This window comes from Pelobates fuscus, chromosome 4, assembly GCF_036172605.1.
Source record: "Pelobates fuscus isolate aPelFus1 chromosome 4, aPelFus1.pri, whole genome shotgun sequence".
Classification (NCBI taxonomy): domain Eukaryota; kingdom Metazoa; phylum Chordata; class Amphibia; order Anura; family Pelobatidae; genus Pelobates; species Pelobates fuscus.
Window position 1 is genome coordinate 318,026,773 of NC_086320.1, and position 19,955 is coordinate 318,046,727.

At 39.2% G+C, this 19,955-nt stretch overlaps 1 protein-coding gene across 1 annotated transcript in view; it reads left to right on the plus strand.

The window, feature by feature from the left end:
• The window catches only part of JAZF1 (JAZF zinc finger 1), a 267,550-nt gene extending 249,119 nt beyond the window's left edge, over nt 1-18,431 (plus strand). The window contains exon 5 of the mRNA XM_063452337.1: nt 13,125-18,431. Coding sequence (XP_063308407.1) covers nt 13,125-13,301 — 177 coding nt within the window. The 3' untranslated portion in view covers nt 13,302-18,431. The remainder of the gene's footprint in view (nt 1-13,124) is intronic.
• Nucleotides 18,432-19,955: the final 1,524 nt, after the last annotated feature.

The window sequence follows — 19,955 nt, forward strand, 5'->3', positions numbered from 1 at the left end:
TCTGACGCAGAGTACACCAAATGCTCCAGGGAGTATACGACTTCCTCGGTAAGGAGTCAACTCCCAACCCACTGGACGACCGCTGAGACACAAATGGGCTCAATAAGCGACAACCGCTTACCCAAACACAAACGGACACACGCTGACACACGCAGACTTTACAGTACCCACTCGTAGACATAACATCACTGAGGACAACCACTTGCACAAACAATCAACCCCAACATGGAACACATCAGGGGGCACAAACATGCAACTAGCTATCTCCAGACAGACAACCCTTGGGTTCTCTACCCCCTCACACTACTACACTCCTGGCACTGGAAGAGAGAAAAGACACACCCCTCAATTTACTCCAAAGTTGCCTTAGTTTGGCACCAACTGACCCATAAAATACATTAAAATGTGCAGAACTGGACAAGCGGACGCCATCTCTGAGAGCTCCCAAACAACCAACTGAATCCGACCAAATATCGAAGCAAATAAAGCCCATCCGATCCTCTTACCGCCACAGCTGAGTCCCCAGAGCCATAACGCATCGATAGATGCCTTTCTTTCTCACGACAAGGCACTCCAAACCACGGCGCAAATCTGCGGCCTACAACACACCCCTGAGCCTGGGACTGGAAGCACTCCTCCGCGGCAGCACCATACAACCCCCGCAGGGAACGGAGCCCATTACCTATCTGCCGCAACCGGAACACCGGACCGCAATGGGGAGACGCTCCCAAAAGCCAAACACAGTGGCTGACGGCAGAGATATTGGGGACATGCTGAGACAGCCCATGCAGCCTAAGCTGACCCCTGCTGGAGACCGGAATGATGAGAACCGGGCGCAGGACAGACAAGAGGCTACACCGACCACCCAGGCAAGTCTCCCACACATAATTGACAACCCGGACGGGTCTGCACCCTCAACAAAGCAGGATTTGAAACTCCTGCTTACTGACATCCAACAAGTGTGGGCTGCTGACCTCAGGGTTTTGAGAACTGACATACAGGCCATAACTGACAGAGTACAAACCTCTGAAAAGGACATATGTACTGCCAGAACTGACATCGTTGCCCTTAAAGAGACAGTACAACAATTACAAACCACTCAAGTCACACTGTCGCACCAAATCTCAGCCCTAGAGGACAAACTGCGCAGGAACCACATCAAAATCCGTGGCATTCCTGCTGCGGTGACCGCAGAGGAACTCCCTCACTACGTACGCAGACTAATCACGTCCATACTGCCCCACACAACAGCCAAAAAGATGGTTCTGGACGGAGTATATCGCATATCGGGCACACCTAAAACACCAACTGGAACAGCACGAGACGTTATCCTCCGCTGCTTATCCTCCCAAGATAGGAACCAGATCATGATGGCACTGAAGAATAAAGCACCTCTGCCCTTTGAAGGCTCCTCGTTAACATTTTATCAAGATCTCACCAAAACTACCCTAGTCTGGAGGAAGTCATTGGGTACAGTTACCTCTCAACTACGATCTGCAGCCATACCCTACCGCTGGGGAGCCCCAGGAACGCTTGTGGTCACTCACAATGGAAATACTCACATACTCACGTCAATAGAAGGGGCACCGGCCTTCTTCCAAGCACTGGGACTAACGGACAGCCATCAGGAACCACTGGCGACCACCCCTGGGAGCACGTGGGACCCTGCCCGCATCACCCCCTTCGTCCCAAGAGCCGGAAGCTCGCAGGAAACCGACGGTTGACAGCTAATGAGGACTGGGCCAATGACTATGGCTATGGCACCTGCACAAAAACCAGCTGGGGCAAAATCGGCACAAGCCGCTATACCTTTTTGATCTACGTTGCATATGTATATAATGTTTTTCTTTTTTGATTACTGTTTCTCTCTCATACACACGTTCCAGACTACTGCTCTACCAGAGCTCTAGAACCCGCAGAGACAAACACCTTGAGGCACACTGACGCCACAACCTCCCCCCCCCCGCCACCCCCATGGTTAGGGACAACACATAAAGAGGAGGTCCCACAGGCACCTTGGCGGTGCGCCTAGCGACACACAGCCACATACCTTAATATGACAGCCACTAGGCAAAAGACACCCCACACCTGGGGACCCCCCGCAGAACACCACGGACATCCGCATGGGAGGCCACTACGAGCCTCCACATAGAATCCCATACGACTATCTCACACATCACAAGGGCACACCTAAGAGCCCCCTTTTCTCCCGAGATACCCAACACCCGTCACACCTCTCAGATGCGCTCACAAGAAAACCATCTCCTGTTATAACACACACAAACAAAATGTTGACAAGCTTGTTTTATATCTTATTAATCCCGTTAAAAAAAAAAAAAGTGCAGCACGCCACGACTATGCTATACAGAACACTGTTAATATCTCTCTACTGCCCTGTAATGTTGCTGAATCGTATATTTACCTCTGCACTCAAAAATAAAGAATTTAAAAAAAAAAAAAAAAAAAAAATGTGCAGAACTAGCTGACACCACGGATTAGACCTGACAGACTGATATATGCCTAACTATGTTGTGATGTCATGAAACACTCGGAAACCCGGAAGGCTGTTGTGGCCATACGGGTAGTATTGTAACTAATCTTGCACGCAAAAATAAAGAATTGAAAAAAGCCGTTTTATACACATTTTAGTAATCTGAATTGTTTTAGTTTTAGTCGACTAAATCTCAAAAATTTTAGTTGACTATACTCTGACAAAACTTTTTAGTCGACAAAATTAACACTGCTGCTCATGCCTGAACCTTTCTTAAAACGCCCAACTGGTTTCCGATACAACAGCTGCTTCTCTTCAAATGTCTTGTCCTTGTATTCAAATCCTTGCATAACCTCTTATCTCTTTCTACACTCCAAACCATCCTCTCAACTGCCTAAACTCCACTTCTTTTACCAAACAACCCCACAACTCTAAGCTCCCTCACAACCCTGTACATTTTCTCGCTTAGCCCCTTTCACTAGAACAAGCTTCCTTCCCCAAATCCAATCTGCCACCGCTCTATCATCTTTCCGCAGACTTCTAAAGGCACATCTCCTCACAAGACGTCACCTCACTATCTAACCCAATCCAGCACTAGTCCCTAACAGCTCAAATTATCTGACCATATCATCACATGTAATGTGAGTTGGATACAAACACACAAAAAATATTAAGACTTGGAGGGAAAGGAAAAGGCTGGGAGAGAAATAAATTAGAGGGTTCGGTTCACAACTGTAGAGAGAAATGTATTTAAACTGGATTTTTGCCTAGTGTGGTAAATATCCTTGTACATGCATGTCTTGAGAGGTACTTCTGGTTTTTGATTTTTTTGTGTGTGTTTTTTTCCCCGATATCAAATATTCACAAGTACTTCTCCTGGAAAGATAGAAAAGCACTGTTCTTGAGCATTCCATTTAGAAATAATGCCAGAACATTTACCATGGGCTTTCTATATTACTTGATCAGGTCATGCAACCTAGTCACAGTGCTCCTTGTACGAGCATTAATGTTAGAACGTGCCTTAACATGCGATTTCTGAGTTTACATTTGAAGGCTTGGAAACTGTATGATGGTTGTCTCAGCACAACAATGATATACTATGAAATAGCTGAAGCAGAACAAATTCGGCATTGAAGAATTGTCAGCTCAAAGCCCAGACTCTAACCTAGCTGAAACCGTGCGGCTTTACCTGCAGACAAGACAGCCCATATAAATGATTCGCTTTAGTCGTATAAAAGGAATGGGACAAAACACAGGAGATGTGTTATTACTGCTAAAAAGATGGCATTGGTTATTAAACCTAAAATATTCAGACATGATGTTGGATAAACGTTTTTCAGTAACAAGATATAAATGAGAAATGTATGAATATACACCTATTCCAAAGTTTAGTTTGTTTATTTTCCCTTATATAAGGACTGAAGATCCAGATACATTTTAGGCCAAATAAATGCAGGAATACAGATATTGTCTGAGAGGATCATAAAGGCCCCTTGTAATATCAATGATGTAATGGCATTGGGTAAAAATAATCTTTTGATTTGTGTATTCATTAAAAATTAATTTTACTGTTCCTTTTAAGGAAAACTGTCGTAGTTGTTTAATATCACTGAAAATAAAAGTTTCGTTTTTTTTTACATACAAGAGTATGTAATATAGCCACATTGCAGTGGCGTAACTACAGAGCCCAGAGCACAAATATCTGGGGGGAGTGCCAAAAGAAGCAGGCCAATGGCCACCTTAGGGCACCCCCCGAGCGGGCACTTATTCTCTCAGGCAGAGTATAAACTTGCTTACCTGCACAGCAGGTGCCTACTCTGCTGAAATATATTGGGGGGGAAGGAGGGAGGATGCGGTGGCGGTGGCGAGATAGGGTTTTCCAGGTCCTCACACTGCTCCAACACACGCCCTCTGTGGTGATGCCGGGAGCCGGAATCTGACGTGATTTTGGCCCCGGCATCACTACACAGCATACGAGAGGGCAGTGTGAGGACCTGGAAGATTGCAGGCGCCACCTAGTCTCCAGGGAAAGGACCCACACCAGCTCTCCAAAAGGTAGGGAGGCTGGATGGGCCTTAAAACTAAAAAGCACAATACATAAAATTTATTTGTGTGTCTGTCAGTGTTAAATTTTGTTCTGCGCTGGGCAACCGTAACTCTAGTTACATCACTGCCTCCTTGTGTATCTTGTAACTTGTACATATAGATTATTAACTTTTCACTGCTTCTCCTAACTTACCCTTGCTCTGTGAGAGCAGCCAACTTTAGTCTTATTTGCTCGGGAACAGTATTAATCTTCTAAGACCAGGCACATCTCTGACACCATTTTAGTGTAATTTTTATTTTAAATACATCACTTTCACAGGATGCCAAGATTAGTGAACACCTTGATGAGTTGCAAAGTTTTTCATTAGATACGTTCTTCTACTGTACTGACTAAAGAGGAATGGCCGTCCCCATAGACTGAGGGTAAACCAAGGAGTGAAGTGAAAGGCCGTATTTACTTAAATATATGCATCAAAAGATACACCGAGGCTGTACTGCATGTGATCTTAATTCTATGACAATTATGACATTTTTCCCTTAATTCATCCAAGGCCTCAGATATTTAGCTGCAATAAATATTAAAAACAAACCCAAAAATAATCTGGACTCCTGGTTTTCACTTTCAGGAGACCTAGCCAAGGCAGTTAAACCAATGCATGAGACTGGCAAAGCTTTTTCTGTCTTGGGCCTTCATACCTTGGCACACTTCATCTAAATGTTGACATTATCACAGTGGAAAAAGAAGAAGCCGGTCCCTGTGCAATTACAGCAAGAAAATTATTTTCACTGTTACTCACTGAGATCCGGCCTCACCTTTAATGTGCTTACCCCCTGCCTGTTACTTGCATGCTCTCTGGATTTTATTAGGGCTCAACTAAATCTTATCCTCAGTCATAATTCATTTTCACCCCTGCCCCACAGGTGTGGTATGTGTTGGCAAATAACCACACAAGACTCACACGTAGTAATGTATTTATTATAGCATCCTAGTTCTGGTTTGAATTATGATGGAGATTTGCATTAATGCACAATGAGTGAGATCGTTCCCATCTCCAGCATTAGTAATCTCTATTTTATACCTAGGATTGCTTTTAAAGGGACAGTCCAGAACCCCACATACTATGTTCCAGGTGTAGATAGGTAGATGGTGGTGCAAGCATTAGTGGTGGTGGGTCTTTTAAATAGATTTAATCTTGAAATATGAATGTATTGAATATCTTTTAGCGCTCTCATAGAATGCCACGGGAGAATATTGGTTGAGCAACTTATTCACTGCAGAAGATGCACATCCTGAGGATCTGCAGCAAGTAAAAACGTTGAGAAGGGTCTTTGCTAACCAGAATAATGGGCTTTCTCTCTTATTCTACAGAATAGCCTTAATATATGTAGCTCAGGAAAGAAAAGGATGCACAGAGAAAACACAATAGACGGCTGAGATACAATGCTCTTACGTTCAGTAGCAACACAGAAGCAAAACTATAATTCTAACTTATAACTATAACGTGGAATATTTCTTGTACAATATTGTTTTAGGAGATGGATGTTAAACATGTTCAACCTGAATTTTGTAAGATTTCAGATTCATAGACTGTAACCTTGATTGAGCAGGACTTTCCTCACCTCTTGTCTCTGTTATATTCTGTATGTAAATTGCTTATTGTCAAATATCCCCATTTCTTTATTGCAAGGTGTTGTGGAATATGTTGGAGCTACATAAAGGGAATCAACACCGTAAGGAGGAGACTATATTTAAAAGAAGAAAAACTACCACAACAAGATGTCTTAAATTAAAAAGGGAAAGGTTTAAAAATAATATCAGGAAGTATTACTTTACTGAGATGGTAGTGGATGCATGGAATAGCCTTCCAGCTGAAGTGGTAGAGGTTAACACATTGAGGGAGTTTAAGCATGCGTGGGATAGGCATAAGGCTATCCTAACTATAAGATAAGGCCAGGGACTAATGAAAGAAAATTGGGCAGACAAGATGGGCCAAATGGTTCTTATATGCCGTCACATTCTATGTTTCTATATACATGATAATAATAATTGTGACTTTATATTGCCGTCTAGCCAAGGTCACCAAAGGATGACCAGTGTATCCCAGATGAGCCAAATCCTTCCTTTCTTAACAGAATTTGCATGTTTGATGTGAGCATGAGAGTATCTGAGATATTGGCGAGCGCAGGATCAATTAGGGCCATAAATGGAGAATGGCAAAAAGAGGTAACAAACACTCAAGCAGCAGCAAAAGAATAACACAAGGAAAGAAAAAAAAGTTTAAAGTCCTGAAAGGGAATAAAAGGTAGCCTGAGTGGTGGTGGGGGGGGGACAAATTAGAGGGAGTAGGACACAAAGCAGATGGAGGGGAGGAAAAAAGAACAGAATAGAATGAGGGGGAAAGGCACAAGTGATAGAGAACAGAAATATACAGTAAGCACAATGGTGTAAAGAGAGAGGAAGCAGAACATTTGCATTAAACATGAATTGGGAGCTGAGAGATAACAAAAGCAGCTTATACATATTATGGCGGTAACACTTAAACCTCTTAAGGGCCAATGACCGTCCATGCCTCCATAATAATCTGGTCTTTAAAGATCCTATTCCAAAATGGAATGTTCCCCACATTTACAGCAGCGGCGAAGTACAGAACTGCCAATCCTAAATGCGGAGCACATTCCATGCTTGCATGAGGACCTCATAGACCAAATTGTGATGGTGACAAGCATAATCGTCAGTCCTTAAGGGTAACATAAACCAAGCCTGCTATGCCTGGATGACAGGTCCAGTTTACGTGACAACATGGTGTAAAGTATCATTGCATTCCACGGCTGACTCCCAGTGTTTTGTATCAGAGTATTTCTGATCACAGTGAGCATATTACTCTTTGTAGTCTGCTTAGCTGAGCAGGTTTTATGACATAGAGTACATTCATTTCCCTTAGTTTTGACACATACGGTTGCATTTATCTTGTATATTCCCTGGCAATGTATAAGCTGCATTTAAAGAATTCCTGTTTCAGTGCTCTCTGGGATGCATGATGTGTGAACAAGTACTTTTTTACAACTTGAAACAAACAAATAAAAATCATTGTGCAGTTATATAAAAAGGACAAAATGTTCTGCTAATGTGACATTATGTGCAGTAAAGTCTGCAGATCATAAATACCAGTTGCTTGTTAAGTCTGTGCAGATGCAGTGATCAGTGAACTTGGCTATTTTATGACTCTTTATCATTTGTGGCCTCTGCCTCACAAACAGTTAAACTCCTCAATTTAAAAAATGTCTGCGTAAGTGCTTTGGTAGTGTGATAAGTTTATATATTATAGTATGTAAGTGTGATTTAGTTCTTGATTTGGTAGGAAGCTGAACTGTCCTTTGACCTGGTAATTTAAGAAACTGCTCAAGGCACTCAGGGAACCGCTGTTCTAAAGAGCCATGTACAATGACCTGATATGTGGGTGCTGTATGTTAAGGATATATAAAAATAGTACTAAACCTATTTTGAAAAACCCGAGGAACTATGAAGACTGAAGAGAATGACAATGACTTAAAATCAAATTAGTGCACAAGATATGTAAAGATAAGGTTACATTTGTCTAGATGCTCCATGAGTTGCCCATTCATGGACGTCTTCGTTTTAGCTCATATGTGCCATTACAGAGGAGCTTTTTTCATTATATAAAGCTAGTTGTACCCATAAGGACAGTTCAGATGCCTACTGTCAGGCAGGACTCCCCAGCAAGCCCATACATGGTACTTTGAGGTGAGTGGACAGGTTCTACAGAGTCCACATTATATACAGTAATATATGTTCTGGGTTCATTACTGATCCTGAAGTCTCCTATATGAGACACCTGCTTCTTGGCAAACCTGAACGCCCCACAACAAATGCACAGACAGTAGAGCTTATCCAATCAACCATTTTTGGCACAGGGTTTAAACCTCTAGTCGAGGTCAGAAAGGAATGTTTCTGACCAATTCTCCACCTTCTAGACAGCTTCCAGCCTACACAGCCTGTAGGATCATCTTAATATCTACTCCCCTAGGCAGACAGGCCACACAACTTAATTAGCTTAACTATGTTTTTAATTACTTGCTTACTTGCCTCATGATCTCATTAGACAGGTTATTTATACAGCTAGCTCAGGTTATTAAATAATTTCATGTTTAATATGTATTATCCAGTGTATTCAAATATTGTCCTCGATTCTGTCCATGGAAACAGCGTCACTATTATGATACTAGTGCAATTATATATAGAAAAGAGGGGAAAAAAGATGTTTATTAAATAAAAGTAATTATATGTATTGTCCCCATCTACCCACGCCTTGTTTCTTTTAGTGTAACATGCCTTTACCTTGTGAAATAGTCCGTGGTGTGCTTGATATATCAATGAATTTGCAATGCGGTGTAGTTTGTTGTAGTGATGATTCTGCATCCTTGTTAGGCATCCTACATTTGGTAATTTTTACTAATTGTTTGGAGGCTCTTTACCATACCACTCAAGGTAGTAAATGTTATTCTGTCTACAATCTTGGGTAAAGGTTTTTTCCTTGTTCTGTCATTTTACATTTTAAATATTGCATTTTATTGACTTAGAAAAATACAGCAGTGGTTACATATCTCCCTCTAGGTTTAGGGATTCGAACCATAAATACTGCTTGTAACGCACCTGTATGCTTGGACTACAAAAAGCATGTGAGATTGGCTGTCTAAGCCCATCTACAGGTCACATACTCCCCGGGTGACTGTTCCCGCTATTCTGAAATGCTGAACTATGCTACACGGACTCAAATAGTTGCTCTAACCACCATGACCACTTCTGCTTTTAGAACTGCTTTTCAAATGCTGCACATACAGATATATTTCTGTGTTTAGTGATTATTACCTTAAGTGAAGGTGAAAAAACATAAAATAATATGTGATAAATAAATTAAGTAAAATAACGTAACTTCACTATATAATTCAGCCTCCCAAGGTCACCTCCCAGTCAGCTACCGTTTACACTTCAAAATATATATACACAAAAAGAAAATGTGAGCTTGCCTAAAAAAGATCTACGTAAGACAAGAAGAAAAACAATACATAGTGTAATATTGCATATAACAATAATTTCTATGCTTTAAATGGTTACACTCACAAGAAAGTAGAATATAAATCGTTCAATGGGTGCCTCCCTGATGGAAGTGGGGAATTAAAAGCATCTTAGTCTCCTTGGATTCTGCTTTGTAGCATTGATTTGTTTTATTCTGTTTTAATATTATGGTCCATGAGGAAGTCATTTGTGTATAAAACGAAACTCGTAAGACCTTGAAACCTTTACAATATATATTTATTTTATCTACATTTGGTATATACTGCTACAATAAAAGCATTTTCACTTTATTTATCGGGATTCCTGAGTCCACTGCTGCATTGGGCGATTTCAACTACACTAAGAGGCTCTTAGCCCCCAACTTCCATTGGGGGCGCACCCATAGAATTATTTACATTCTACATTCTTGTGAGTGCAGCCATTTAAAGCGTAGAAATTATTATTATATGCAATATTACACTATATATTGTTTTTCTTCTTTTATGTAGATCTTTTTTCAGCCGGATCCCATTTTCTTGTTGTGTGTGTATATATATATATATATATATATTTGAGGTATTTCTCTGTATGAAAGCCAGTGGCTAGTTTCACAACCGCCACATGTGACCAATATCAATTCTGTGTAAAACTTTCATGTCGTACACACACACTTGTGACAAATGTAATTATAGAAAGAGCTAAACTGAAAATGGGTAGGAAGTAGTGTGGTATAAAAAGTACCGGGTGCTCTTTAAGGAAAAAGGTCCGTTCCCACACCGGATATATACATATAATAGAAGTAATAATGATCCCAAGGCACACCAAGGTTTGCATAAAGAGTACATCCAAATATCTTGACAGAAAGTGCATAGTATAGTAGTGCATAACCAATTTATAATAACAAAACCACAGTAATAATAAAGTGCTAAATGCAAACACCCATTAAAAAGGTATACTGACCAAGAGCAGGAGAAATGAAAACCCCAACGTTTCAGCTGTGAAGCCTTCCTCTGGGGGACCTTTCACTGACTGATCTATATTCCCACTCATATACCCTATAGATTAAGACTAAGAGACCTAAAAGCGATCAGCTGGATGAAGGGAGGTACTTGCTATTCATTTAATGTTGTGTGGAATCCTCTGCAAAATATCGGGAGTTACTTCTGGGTATCGATGACGTCAATGGTATATACACAAAGATATATATATATATATATATATATATACATACATACACACTTGGTTCAAAAATCACCTTGACATTAGCTGCTAATCCAAACCAAGGAATAAACTAATCAATTTCCTTTGCTGTAAACCTTTTCTAATTGTTACAACCACTGAGGATTTGCTAAATTCAACAACAATCAATAATTGCATCTTGGACTTTGTATGACTTGGACTTTAATATTATACAGCGAGGTCAATTTTAAGCAACTGGCCACATTAATTCCAAGAATTAGGATAATAGGCTACTGTTAATTCTTCTAATTCCGGCAGGCAAGATACCTGCTTGGGAGACACAATATTAGCTATCAGCAAAACACGTGAATTATTTTACATCAAAGTGTTAAATACCACTAATCCTGGATTGTTACCAACCTACTATACAAAGGGTTAAATAGTCATTTGGTAAACTTAAGCAACAACCAGTCAGGGTATACCTACACACATACTGATTGGTTCTTAGTCCAACCAGTGACCACCTCTCCCTTTTTAAATCACATGCTGTTGGCAGGTACGGTTCCTCTCTGATGAGCCAGAGTGGCGAAACGCGCGCCAAGGGTCCTGACAAGCGCTACAACCAGTCACTGTATTAGGAGTCAGCTCGCACATATATTTCTAACTGCTTTATAATAAGAGCTTTACTGTATCATCATTGTGTGTGTTTAAAATGTTATCTTTGGTGCAAAACTTTAGTTTGGATAAAATTAAATGGTCCTGATCTACTTTGACAAAGACTGTTTCCAGCTCCCCTCCAGAGTATCAGGTCATATAGGAGGGAGGTTCATCTCTGTTCCAATTCGTAGGGACATAGGTTTTTTGGTGGGTGTCCTTGAAGCCACATATTTATTACAGGGCATCTATCTTCCAACTGACTATTTAGTGATTATTGTATCAGAGTTTAGTCTGAGTGTAAATTGTTACTGTACTAACATATTGAACGCAGACACAAAGTTGACTGTACACTCACAACATGTTAACCATACCTATTTCCCCCTACGAGGTGTAAGCTGGATACATCGTGACCGTCCTCGTGGCTATTATAACTCTTTCCGACTAGGCTGCAAGTATATGGAGATATCCTCTCCAGAGCATGTCTATTGACATACCATCAAAGTTATCTATGCTCACTTATAGATGCCGTCAGAGTAGATGGTCCTTTATGTAGAGTCCGATTGATTCTGGGTTAAAACTCAGCTAAGCCTGACAAATTCAGCCTAGTCTAGATGGAGCAATTTGTCATTTGGCTTACTGCCAGAAAGCACTATTTAGTAGATTGCTCCCTGACTGCTAGACTTTTACTGTGCAAGAATTGGGACTCTACCTGATTTTATTTATCATCTATGTATATCATTTATTTACCCACCTTTTTTATTTTTGTTGGAAGCATTCTTTTTTTTTAATCTTGCCTATACTTATTAAAAGTTCAGTTTTGACTATAACTAGTCCCAAAGGAGGGCTTGTATCACCTTTTCTTCCATAAGGGTACTTCTATATTACTCGTCAGTATTTACTCAGCCTCTTCTGAGGTGCGCACTCCCATAGGGACACTATACTTTTTTTCCCCATGTCTCCTATATACTGTTTAAGTTCAGGGAGAATGGTCCAATCAAATGCTTCTCTATGAGAGACAATTGATTGGACCTCCCAACGAAGGCAGTGACATCGATGGGGATGGAGAAACAAGTGTGGGGAGCTACACCCTGCACTAAATTCCAGGTAAGGTTATTCTTAGGTTGCAGGATTTTACACACAAAAAAGGAAGTATTGTCATTGTTCTAACAATGCACAACTCAAAGCCTAATGGTTTAAAGCTAGCTATCTACACATATAAGAGATATAATCTATGAAAAAAATCTCAAAGTACTGGCCCCAATCAGGCCTCTTTAATAATAGGGGTGATCAGTCTCAGGCAATAGTATGTAAAACTGAATTATACTTTGGATTGTATGGTGTAATGGATAACTGTTAAAGTGAGAAGGAATGTATAATTAATGTATAAATTGTGTATTATCATATTATGGTGATTATAAAGTAACCATAGAAACTCTATTATTTATCCAGACTGAGAGGCTAATGTTGCCAAGGATATTTACTGAATAACGATATGCAGAATCTTTGGACTTTCTAATAATAATCTTCTAGGAGAAAGCAGACATACAAAGACTACAAAACTACTGCTCGCTTTCCTGCAGGGAATTCTGTTAATTGGTCTTGTAGCTGATTTGTAGGCCGTAATGGTTTTCAAGCTTATATTCAACAAACATCTGTATTTTTTCTTCTCACCCACAGAATGTAAATGGTATTAAGTACCATGCCAAGAACGGCCACAGAACACAAATCCGAGTCCGTAAACCTTTCAAATGCCGCTGTGGAAAGAGTTACAAAACCGCTCAGGGCCTTCGACATCACACAATCAATTTTCACCCTCCTGTCTCTGCTGAGATAATCAGGAAGATGCAGCAATAAAAGCAGACGCTGTGCCAAGGAAACCTCACCAGCAGACGCTGATTTTGAAAACAGCCACCCTTTGTTTTTATTTTTTATTATTATTAATATTATTTTATTTTTTTTTCCATTGTATTTCAGGGGAAGCACTCAAATCCTATGAAACCTGAGTTTCAGTGCATGCTTTAATCAAAGAATTCCATATGGAATGGTCTGTTTTTAGTCATTATTTTGTACATTTGCACATATTAATTACTCTTCCCATTACTTTTATAAGGTGCTAAAAACATTAAAGAAAAAGGAAAAAAAAACACAAGGCATATGATTTATTATGGAAGGGGAGGATACAAAGATTCCTTCTGCCTACACAAGAAGCATTAACCCTTCTACTACCAGGAGTAATTTAGAAATCCACTGTGGCACTCCCAAGTTTACTACCGTACTTTTGAAATGCATGACCTATTATTTGGATGTGATTTTGTTTAGGGAATGGGGAAAAATCATGATACTGAAATGTCTGCTTTCTTCTTTGCCTGATAGCGGTTGTGGTGGGCAAACAGTAAGAGGATTGTTAACCCTCTAGAGTGCCAGAGGGACCCCCAATGCACGGCAGAGCAATGGGTGGGGAAACCTTAAAACCACGCTGCTGCACAGGGAGACTGCAGATGTTGATTGTTGGTAGCAGACAGGCTTCGGAGGCAGAGGCCTCTGTCATTAGTGTGCTGGAGTGCAGTTTTTTTAAAATGTATTTATTTTTTAAAATATCCGATCATGCATGTGTTTGATTGGGAGCACAGAGCCTTAGCACCTTTTGATTAACCCCGGCCGTGTTGTCACTGGCATTTTGTAGCACATGAATCTCTTTCATTCATTGCGAGAGTCCGCCGACAGAAGGAGCGTTATGTGCATATAATACCAAATTAGCACCACTCTCAGACTCGTTAACCTGCCTTACTTAATAAACTCAGTATGTTTGGTAACAGTTGCATAGGTAACGGAAACTATAAATAAGATTGTTTAACATATTATAATAAAAATATTTTCATACTTAACATACATATAAAAGGTTGTACTTGCTGTTTTTCCTATTATCTCACTTATACTATTTTTGTTACCAGCTAAAGTGCTAAAATTCTTGTCTGCAACTAGCAAAAAAAATAAACAAAAGCAAAAAAAAAAAAAAAAAAAATTGACAAAGAAAATATCTTCAGTGTTACAGAAAGTTGGAGTTTTACAGATGCGGACCGAGGTCTAGTTAAGGTTTGGGTTACAGCCAATTTTATTATGTGGATCAAGTTGCCAGTGTAAACGATTTCTAATGTTTCCCTCTCTTGTACAAGCAATGAAATGCAATTTTCTTACTTTTCGCTTCCTTGCAGGTTTTACCAATATAGAAAATACACTGTATGTTAGCACAAAATGTCAGACTTTTTTATTTTTTTTATTGAATTCCAAGTCTCGTTGTTTATTAATCAGTGCCAAACTAAGTTTTTATGCATGGCCAGATTTATATATATTTTTCATTTCATCATTCACCATTAAACGCAGTGTTCTCCTAAACTCCCATCGTGGACAGCTAGAACTTAAGAAGTTGCCTATTGCCACTAATTAGGCGTCTCTTCTACTCCCCTCGCCCTATTACATCAGCCTTTTCTTCCCCATAGTAACCTTGACAACCAACCTCCTTTATAATCACAATGGTGGGCTGTTCCTGCCCAGTCAGTAGAACAAAATGTTAACCCTGCGTTCAATTCATTGAAATGGATTGCATTTTTAGGTTGGTCAAATCACCATTGTTGGGCAGGATCTTAAAGCACAGACCAGCAATGAGCTCCCAATTTAAATATTTAATTGAACCTCCCGTGAGTTTTCCAGAGTGATTAATTATTTTTTTTACACTGGAAATGTATGAATTTCATCTTCAGTTTTAATCCCTTGTTAACAGAATGGTGAAATAAGAAGCCCAGCGAAAAGATGGTAACCTGGCAACCATAAGTGCGTCTCACCGGGGCATATTAACATATTTCTAAAATTAACGTGACTCCATTCAGCAGAAAGCGTAATTGACATAAACTCTAAAAGCAATGCTACTTTATTTTATTTTATTATTGAGACTTTGGGATCACTCATGTAAAGCATCTAGATGATAATTTCACATTAGTTCAGATGGTATAAACCTGCAATGTTGCCTTAAGTGTAAATGTTATTTTTGTTCTGTTGGTTTTAGCTTAATTGTAAAAATACAAAGCTCCTTCCTGGCATGGAGCTTTTAACGCACTTTCTGGTTCTCTATTGCCAACAATAAAAGCTAATGCTGTCTAATGCCAATAAATACAAATCCTGTATTGAACATGTGCATATAGGCTGCATCCCAGAATCCCCAGCACATAGAATGAAGGCACAGCAGTTGGAAGGGAATTTAGAGTGTCTCTCCTTTGATGTTCACAGTGGACTATTTTAGTGTTGGTTTTTAATTGTATTTTCTTTCATTCTGCCTTGTAATTCTCGTTTCATTCCGAATGGAGTTATCTGTTTAGCCTTAAAGCCCACTTTGGGCCCACTGACAAACCATATAATTTAGACTGAGTGCTGTGTGCGGCAGGTGGTCAAAGTTAAGGATCACCTGTCTTACATTAACATGTCTGGATCCAACCTTGCACACTTAACAAAACAGAGCCACAGTTGCCTTTAATATTTTAGGAACAACATTGGAAACCTTTCTAGATAGCTATCCCGTATTATGTAACAAACGGCAATGTAAGCAAGAACACACATTTAGATGATTTTGTGGACTGCATATAAGATTACCCTTCATGATCGCATTAGTAGGAAAGAATATCAAATATTCATTTAGATTAAACATTTTATGTTCCATAGTTTTCTTTTCACACATACGTACTGCAGCTGTTTATCCAAAAACAGTCGTTTAAAAATGGCCAAAACATTCAAGCCTTTTCCAATTTTGCTTCTTTCCTTTTGTGACTCCTAAATAGTATTCTGAATTATCCTTTTGATTTGCACAGCCCTGCCTATGATCAGATCACAGGTTGTTGTTTCGAATATTATTAACAAGAAATAGGTATATTAGGTGCTACAATATATACTACACTCCCTTAAATATTACAATTGTGCAGCACAAGACTGCAGTGTCCTTTCTCTTTACAATGATTAGGGTTTTTTGTTTTTTTAAATATAAATTATCCGATCCAGTAATTATTATTATTATTATAATTTATACAGTGCCAACATATTCTGCCACGATTTACATTATAGAAAGGGGGTAATAAAAGGAGAAGCGAGCTCCCAATCTATGAGGATTTAAGGTAGGTGGATGGTTAGGTCTTTTACCCAAGGACACTTACTGGTGGGGTGATCAGACCGGGGCTCAAACCTGAGTTTCCCAGTTCTAAGGCAGTGACTTACTAGTGCTCTAAAATTATATTTTATTCCAGAGCTATATTGCTCATTTTCTACATAATACCCTATTGCCCCATTGCAGACACTGACTGGCATTGTCAGCTATTGCAAAGTTTTATGTTGGCTATTTCCAATCTTTCTCGCGTAAGAATTTCTGTAACAACTCCACTGCACTGTTTATAGAATTAATTGTGAGTTTTTAACATCACAAAAATACATAATATTGCACTTGTCCACACTAAATCTAGCAAACTCATTATTTTGTAAATGTCATAGACGGTCGCATTGTCGTATTTACTACCCTGATTACCATAATAAAGTTGTATTTATCCGAGAAACATACAAATGCATAGGGCAACCATTGCAAAACCTTTTAATGGTTAACTGTTCTTAATGTTTATATCTATGTGTAAGCTGTGAAAACGTGACATTATTAGTTTGACGAAAACAAATTTACAAATATTTAAAGAAAAATGTGGATTGCAGCACAAGTGAGTTGCCAAATTATGTTTGCCAGCTCTTATGTACAGCACTGACGGCAAACCATGTTCTTATTTGCCTTAATTTGTACATCACTTCCCTTTATACCTGAATCTGAACATAGCTGTCTGTTATTGGACCAAGTTCGTACACCGATAAGGATATGATCACATTTGATAGTCAAATAGTTTAATTTAAAAAAAAAAAAGCAAACCGCATTTAAGACTTTAAAAACCTAAGAAAAGAGTTATGTGCACCTTATCTAAAATCCTTATGCATGTTGAAATAAATAGAGGTTTCGCAATTCACCTTGCTTCTTACGGAAGATGAAGGTAGCAATGTTAATTGTTCGTGTAGGACTCATCTAAGAGGTTTGCCTTGATGTGGCAGGTGGGCTAATGGCTAGTGGAGTGAAACCAAACAAATGTATTTAAATATGCATAATGATTTGGGGTAGTGCGTAGGTAACTCTTTTCTTGAAATTTGTATTGTATGTATTGGGACTGATTTGTATTATGGTCATTGCTGCTGCCCAGGAGTAGTGGGAGTTTGAGCGCAGGACTTATTTTTGTGTATTAGCATTTAAGGCTTTGCCTTAATAAGCATTTCTTTTTCCAAGTTTCCAACTTTGCTTGAAGTTTGGTGTAATATCTAACAAAGCTCAAATTGTATATATTTTTCACAAGGCTGATTTGAGAATTCTAATTGTTTTTTTTCTAAACCGAATAATCTGGTTGCCACATGTAGGCTAAAAGCAGAGCCATTGCTTACGTAGGGTGATCCAGACATGGAGATGGGATACCTAACATTCAGCAAGCCCTATTTGGCTATTTGTGATCCCCTGCTAATTTGGCAGCACTGCAGAAACACTGTATCTTTTTGGCGATGTTCTTCAAATTCCAGGCAGGATGTTAGCTCAATAGCTAAACAGTTGTAAAAAAAAATGTCATTGTGCATGTAAATTCTTTTCAACTATAAAACTGAAACTCCAGTTACTATTTACCTACTCATTGTGACAGTATTATTAAACATGTAAGGATGGGACTATTTTGTTATATTGTGTATAGTAAATGTATTGTACTGTGTCTGTGCTTAAATTATATTTTCTTATGTTTTGTTGGGGATGAAGTACATTAAGTCTGAAGGTGACAGAGGTTTTATGTTTTTGAATGGAAGGTAACTTAATGAATCAAAACTCCTATCAAAGCTGCTTATAAATGTAAATCAAAGTGGAAATAAACTGCCTCTGACAGAGAACAAGTACAAATGCCTCATTATTTTTTTCGCTTGTGGTTTTAAAGGTGATAAGTTTGAGCAGTTGCACTCATAAAAGAAAGGAGAGGAGAAGAATGTATACGGTAAAGCATGCTTGTGAATAAAACCCCCACTTGTTATAGCACTACCTGGAGAGAAAACAAAATCTCGAAATAACCATCTCATTAATTGGTGCCAACCTGACTTCAATATCCCCATTTGGCACCTTAGGAGAACTGGAGAGATTCCCTGCTGATCTAAAGAAATATCACCCAGCAATGTCATATAGGGACAAAATCAAAAGCAACCGGCAACCCCCTGAATTTTATTTAATTGCAAAATCCTACAAAGTATCTGAGAGAGAAACACCAAGTACTCAGACACAGAATTAGAACCTGGGTGCAGGTAGAGATGGAAAAACTACAAACACATTAATCAATGGCCTGTTCATGCGCAGTCTAGAATTTAGGCGTACCCCATTTATGATCCTATTGGAATACTAAAACTTGGCTTATTGGTTTAACTTGAGGATTGGGTTGGAAAACCATTGCTCAGGAAAACACACCGCATAAAGCAGCAATTGTTAAGAAATCATGGATTGGAAGCGGTTGTTAACCTGAACAATATATGTCTACAGTATTTCACAATACCACGTGGTCCAAACGTTGAAAAAGCCACACTGGATGTTCTTGGGTCTGGCGATAACATGCTGTCCAGGTTCATCTACCCCATGGAAAATGCTGTTTTATAATTATCTAAATTAACTCTTATACACTGGTTTAATAGAATGGTTTACTTTTACACATGTATTATTGTGCACTAAAGCACTGTGTTTTAGAGTGTACACTTTGAGTGTTATACGATTTCACAATATGTTAGAATTTGCACATCTTTTAGTAGATGATTCTTTTTAACTTTTAAGTCACTTAAGTTTTTTGGTTGCTGGCGCTGCACATGATTACATTTAAATACTGCATTCAAACTAAACACCCAAATATAGTGTACAGTTATCACTTTTTAAACTGTGCTTTAACCACTTGGCATATTTAGCTTTTTACAATTTTAAAGTTCTAGACCAGCTTCCCAATCCTTGGCTCCTCCCCAAAAAGTAAGTGAAGCCCTACGAACATAATGTAGACCCACCTCCACATCGTATAGAGCAGGCGGAGGCAACCTTCAGCACTCCAGATGTCCACTGATGCTTTGCCAGCATTATGGGAGATGTAGTCCACAATATCTGTATTGCTGGAGGTTGCCTACCACTGCTTTAGGGATAACAGTTTGTGTATCCAAATGCACAATTAATTTTCATGGGATAGTTAACTATTTTTGGGGACGTTAGTCCTTATGTACATGGGATGCAAACTAATGCATATCCATTGCTACCAGAACCATATGAATAAATGTATACGGAGTACCACAATTATGACTCCAAAGAGAGCAGATTTTGGAGTCACACAGTTCAAGTGATAGATTTAACAACACAATATTCTCCTATAACCGCTGCATGACACTACATACCCA